This window comes from Sapajus apella, unplaced genomic scaffold (genome assembly GCF_009761245.1).
Source record: "Sapajus apella isolate SASKATOON/1434 unplaced genomic scaffold, GSC_monkey_1.0 scaffold7, whole genome shotgun sequence".
Taxonomy (NCBI): domain Eukaryota; kingdom Metazoa; phylum Chordata; class Mammalia; order Primates; family Cebidae; genus Sapajus; species Sapajus apella.
Window position 1 is genome coordinate 2,998,499 of NW_022436947.1, and position 6,000 is coordinate 3,004,498.

General features: G+C 43.1%; 1 protein-coding gene across 2 annotated transcripts in view; it reads left to right on the top strand.

The window, feature by feature from the left end:
* Window positions 1-6,000, top strand: part of KIAA1549 (KIAA1549 ortholog) — a 150,489-nt gene that overhangs the window by 84,749 nt on the left and 59,740 nt on the right. For both annotated transcript variants that reach the window (XM_032275858.1, XM_032275859.1), the window contains exon 10: window positions 3,569-3,753. In XM_032275858.1, the coding sequence (XP_032131749.1) occupies window positions 3,569-3,753 (185 nt within the window). The remainder of the gene's footprint in view (window positions 1-3,568; window positions 3,754-6,000) is intronic.

Here is a 6,000-nt window from a genome sequence, read left to right on the forward strand (position 1 = left end):
CTCACTGCAGCCTCAACCACCTCAGCTCAGCCTCCTGAGTAGCTAGGACCACAGTCACTATCACCACACCTGGCTATTTTTTTTCTTATCGTATGTAGAGACAGGGACTTGCCATGTTGCCCAGGCTGGTTTTGAACCCTTGGGCTCAAGCGATCCTCCCACCTTGACCTCCCAAGGTGTTGGGATTATAGGCAGGAGCCACCGTGCTTGGCCCAGACTCCTCTTTCCGTGTCAGTGGTTTTCCTTTATGATTCTGCAAGCAGCCTTGGTAAGAGCTTGGTGAAACTTGCTCCCAGCAATAAAAGGAGAAGTAAACATTTAGAGGGAATCCAGCATCAAAGAATACAGAAAAACTCTCTATGGAGAACATGTAGGAGATAAAGGCAGTTTTTTTTTTTTTTTTTTTTTTTTTTAAAAAAAAAGACTACTTTAAAATTATCCTCGGTAGTGGAAGGTTTTTGTGAAATCTGTACTTGTCCCTGGAGACCAACCAAGATGAGAGCTGATGGGCATAAATTCTCTGTTTTATGGAAGATGATGGGAGAGTAAAAGCAAATAATCATTGGCGTTTGTGTAGTTGAGATATGATCACATATTGATGTGTTCTTCTCCAAAGGAGTGAGCAAAATAACAAAAGCATTTCCTACGTTTCTTCATATATGCTATTCCTGATTGTAGGAGATGTGTCCTACTCCAGCCAAGCACTTGACATTAAATAGTTGATTACAGTAGGATGTAGTCACCTTTCAGATCTGATCTTGCACCTCTTTTCCTCAGTTTTGTACTGAAAACCACATGGGTAAAGATCGTGGGATCTCAGGGCTGGCGATTGAAGGAAGCTTCAGCCAACATCAGGGAAAGCCCAAAGGCAGCCCCGGGACACTGGTGTTAGGGCCCAGTTTGATCAAATTCTGCCTCATCAGGGTTTTCCTAGGTTAGAATAAAAAGAGGGCAGGTACGATGCCTCACGCCTGAAATCTCAGTACTTTGGGAGACAGGCAGGAGGATCACTTGAGCCCAGGAGTTTGACACCAGCCTAGGAAACATAGCAAGACCCCATATCTACGAATAATAATAATAATACACAAGCTGGGCATGGTGGGGCATGCCTGTGGTCCCAGCTGCCTGGGAGGCTGAGGCAGGAGGATCACCTGAGCCCAGGAGGTCAAGGCTGCGGTGAGCTTGGTTATACCACCACACTCTGGCCTTAGTGACAGACTGAGACCGTATCTCAAAAAGAAGAAACAAACAGCCACCCTCCCAAAAGAACTAAGAAGAGTATCCAGTTGTTTCAGCTTCTCAGTTTGATTCTATCCCTCCTTCTGTTTTGTCAGTTGCTTTTATGCAAAATGAGCTACATATATAAACTATATTCAACCCAGATGAAAAAATACAAGTTTTTCACACTTTGTTGCTTTTTACCACATCCCATGCAGCCTCTGCTCTAATTTGTGCTTTTTTTCCTGGTGCACGTGATTTAGAATGCCTGCACCCTCCCTTGTTACTCCCTCAGGTGGCTAAACCCAAAGTTAAACCAGCACCAAGAACCTTTTTTGTTATTACATCATAAGACATAGTCCCTGCCCGTGACAACTGAGATGTTTTTGAAGAGACAAGACTTGGCATCAAGACTGGATGAATGAGCACGGAAGTACAGCAAATCACAGATGATCCATTTATATGACAAGAAGCATTTTAAATGAGTGATAAGGCGCCCTGTGCAAAACAGAGAGCTAGTGAAGGACATCAGGGTGGCCGAGGAGTTGAAGTGCTACTATCCTAGGCCATGGAAGAGGAGGAGTGGAGGCGGGGTGGGGTGGGGGTGGCAGCTGGGTGGGGAGTGGCGAATCCAAAATGAGTAAGATTTGCTTCCTGTAAAGTTGACAACGGGTACCTTAAATAACGCCATTTCAATGAAGAGTCATGTTTCAAAGGTTTAGGGAGAGAGACAGCTGGGGCAATGAGAATAGTGCCTATGGGATACTTCCTAGGATTTAGTTTCCAAATGAACACATTGAAGCTTCATTTCAGAGAACATAAGAATCATCTTCCTTCTTCTTTTTTTTTTTTTTTTTTGATACGGAGTCTTACTCCATCAGCCAGGCTGGAGTATAGCAGCACGATCTCAACTCACTGCAACCTCTGCCTCCCGGGTTCAAGTGATTCTCCTGCCTTAGTCTCTGCTAAACAGCTAGGATTACAGGCACGTGCCACCACACCTAGCTAATTTTCGTATTTTTAGTAGAGACGGGGTTTCACCATATTGACCAGGCTGGTCTTGAACTCCTGACCTCTTGATCCACCTGCCACAGCCTCCCAAAGTGCTGGGATTACAGGTGTGAGCCACCAACCCCAGCCCCCTTCTTTTTTCGTTGTGGTCAAATATACATCATTAAATGTACCTACCAGTTTAGCACTTTTAAGTGTGTACTTCAGTGGCATTCGGTACATTCACAACGCTGTGTGACCATCACCACTATCCATTTCCAGAACTTTTCCATCATTCCAAGCAGAAACTTTATGAATATTTTGTAGCTACCTCATATAGGTAGAATCATACATCGTTTGTCCTTTCGTGACTGGCTTGTTCCATTATCAAGATGTTTTCAAGGCTCCTCTGTGTAGCAGAAAGTATAGATTTTCCTTCCCTTTTAAAGCTGAATGATATTCCGTTGTATGGCTATCCCATATTTTGTTCATTCATTCATCTATGGATGGATATTTGGGTTGTTTTCATGTTTTAGGCTATCGTGAATAACGCTGCTATGAACATCAGGATCTCTGTCATTTTTCATTGCTGAGGGGGAAAACGACCAGTTGCTACATTGGTTCCCATGTCGTATCTCCTCACTCTGGCTTGCTTTGTGTATGGCGCTAGGATGATAGGAAATTATTCATGATTCACTTGATCATTTTCCCCTTCCGCCACTAGGACCTAAGCACCTTGAGGGACTTCGCTTGTTCATGTTGAGTCTCAACTTTCCAACTGTGTCCAGCACACTTAATAAACATTTGTAAACACGAGAAACTTGTAGTGAGGGGAGGGAGAAGGAGGTGCAGGGCTTTCCTCCATAAACCCCTAGTGGAGATGCATGTGCTTTATGCGATCTGGGAGGGTGTCAGTCCTGCTGTACTTGATGCAGCAGTCAGGACTGTGTTCTGGAGACATAGCTGTTTTTCTCTCCACTTTTGAAGGGAACTGCCTTTGTACAGAGTTGTACAGAACCAGTTTTGGCATGGAAATGTCCTGCAGTGAAAAGTTAGGGGCGAGCTAGTAGAAAAACTGGAAGTCAGGAGACCAGGAATGAACCTAGTGGTGGTGTTAATTCAGCCATGTGCCTTTGGATATATCACATGTATCATTGTGATCCCTGCTGTATTCTAGCCGTAACCTTGTATATTGTGTTTCTCTGTTGGTCACATTTCCTGTCATCAGGAGATTAAAACCTGGAACCAGTTATCTGGAGCTGAAATGTCAGGGACTTTTGAGTTTCTCATAGAAGAGACATGCAATCTAGAAAATGAGTGAAGAAGGAGTTATTGAAAGGCCTTTCTTCCTTGCCCGCAGCTGTGGACAGAGTGAAGAGGCCATCTCCGGAATCCCAGAGCAACAACCTGTGGGTCATTGTTGGCGTGGTCATCCCGGTGCTGGTGGTGATGGTGATTGTGGTCATCCTCTACTGGAAACTCTGCCGCACAGACAAGCTGGACTTTCAGCCTGACACTGTGGCCAACATTCAGCAGCGTCAGAAGGTAAGGGGCAGCCTCTTCCACCACTGTTCCCATAAGCAGTTTTGCGGGGCAGGGATAGAATGAGTTTATACTCTTGATACTGAAAGATGGGGAAGAGGGCTATTATAGAAATCTTCTGGCTTTAATGGTGGCATTGCTTTGCCTTGTTTCTGCTTCCTGAAACTTTGCTTCTGGGTGAGTAAATATAGTCCAAGAACGTGAAGCTATATACAAGCTTATCCATGATATGCGCTCTGGGTTCTGTGATTTTTATTTCATTTTTTTTTTTTTCTTTTTTTTGAGACAGAGTCTGGCTCTGTCACCCAGGCTGGAGTGCAGTGGCACAAGCTCAGCTCACTGCAACCTCTGCCTCCCAGGTTCAAGCAATTCTCCTGCCTCAGCCACCGAATAGCTGCCATTACAGGCGCGTGCCACCACACCTGGCTAATTTTTGTATTTTTAGTAGAGACGGGGCTTTGCCATGTTGGCCAGGCTGGTCTGGAACTTCTGGCCTCAAGAGATCTGCCTGCCTTGTCCTCCCAAAATGCTGGGATTATAGGCGTGAGCCACTGTGCCAGGCCAAATTCTGATTTATTTTAGGAGAACAGGAGCCAAGGGGGACTTTCTCAGATCTGTTTATTTCATATGCCACTCCATAGGTCAGCTGCTTTATTTTCTGTTCACCATATTTGGAAGCCCACTTATCCACCTTGATCCTTAAAAACTAAACAGTACATACCTTGAACATTTTAACTTAAAATATATGAGTGGACATTTATTTGCCAGTCCTTCAGCATATCCCAAGTCTTGTTTTGCTTTGAGTGTCAGTTTACTGAGAGGAATCATGTATGGCCTTTCTTGTAATAAACAACACCCATAATGTATCAGTTTCAGGTTCCAGTTTGGGCTTCTTTAGAGAAGAGCAAAGGTACCTGAATGCAAAGTTCTCTAGATTTTTTTTAATGCCTTCCCCCACTCCCTGTCTCCTAACTTTGCAGACTTTTGAGTTGATTCACCTACACCTAATTTGACAGGAGATTTTAAGTAACCCGTTTTTCCTATGTCTTTCCAAAGCATTCAACTTAGTTTTTATAGAAATAGCAATTTTCTTTTCCCACATATGTTTCAGCAGTTTCCATAGTATTTGAGGGTCACATCAGGTTTCAGAGCAAAGAAATTGACTTTTGGTCAACATCTAGCTCACTTGGTATGAGCAAACACATGCCAGAGGCCTAGAGGAGAACTCACTAGCACAGCCTAAGTATCAGCCTGCCTGTTTACCAAGGGAGTGGAACGTGGGAGTCAGTCCACTGTTCTTAACAATCTACTAGATTAAATGAGCCCTTTGCGGGTCTTCCGGATTTGGAGGACTCATTCTGCTTTCAAAGCTTGATAAAAAAGCAAAAGGCAAAAAACAAAGAATAGGCCGGGCACAGTGGCTCACACCTGTAATCCCAGCACGTTGGGAGGCCAGGTGGGCAGATCACAAGGTCAGGAGTTTGAGACCAGCCAGGCCAATATGGTGGAACCCTGTGTCTATTAAAAATACAAAAATTAGCCAGGTGTGGTGATGTGTGCCTGTAGTCCCAACTACTTGAGAGGCTGAGGCAGAAGAATTGCTTGAAACGAGGAGGTGGAGGTTGCAGTGAGCCGAGATCGCGCCCTGCACTCCAGCCTGGGAGACAGAGCAAGACTCCGTCTCAAAAAATAAATAAATAATTAAGTAAATAAACAAAGATTAAAATATTGCCTTATTTATTGTTTATTTTATTGTCTTGGTATGAAAAATTCTGTATTTACAAACCTAGACCTGTTGAATGAAACAAAAAATGCATTACTTTAAAATTTATTTTACTTTTGTAAAAGAGTATTTTTTTGTATGAATTAACCAAAAAATGCAAAATCTTGATTAAATTGCAAGCTTACGGCTGTCACATACATTAAAAACATTTGATACATTAATATTATGCTTGTTACCTACTTGCATTTCTTATTTACATAGTCTGCTAAGATTCTTTTGTTGTTCTTGGGACGCTGGTGAATGCGTGGAGAAGCCGGAAGAAAAGGTGCTTGGTATACTAAATGATTCATAGTGTGAATTTCATCGTAAAAAAGATCAACAGTAGGCTTGGAAATATTTTTGTTCTGGTGAAGAGTGTTGTTACAGAGAGTTAACCCGCATAGATGGTTATGTATTTTGGTCTTTTATGGACCACATTTTCTTTTTTTTTTTTTTTTTGAGACAGAGTTTCACTCATGTTACCCAGG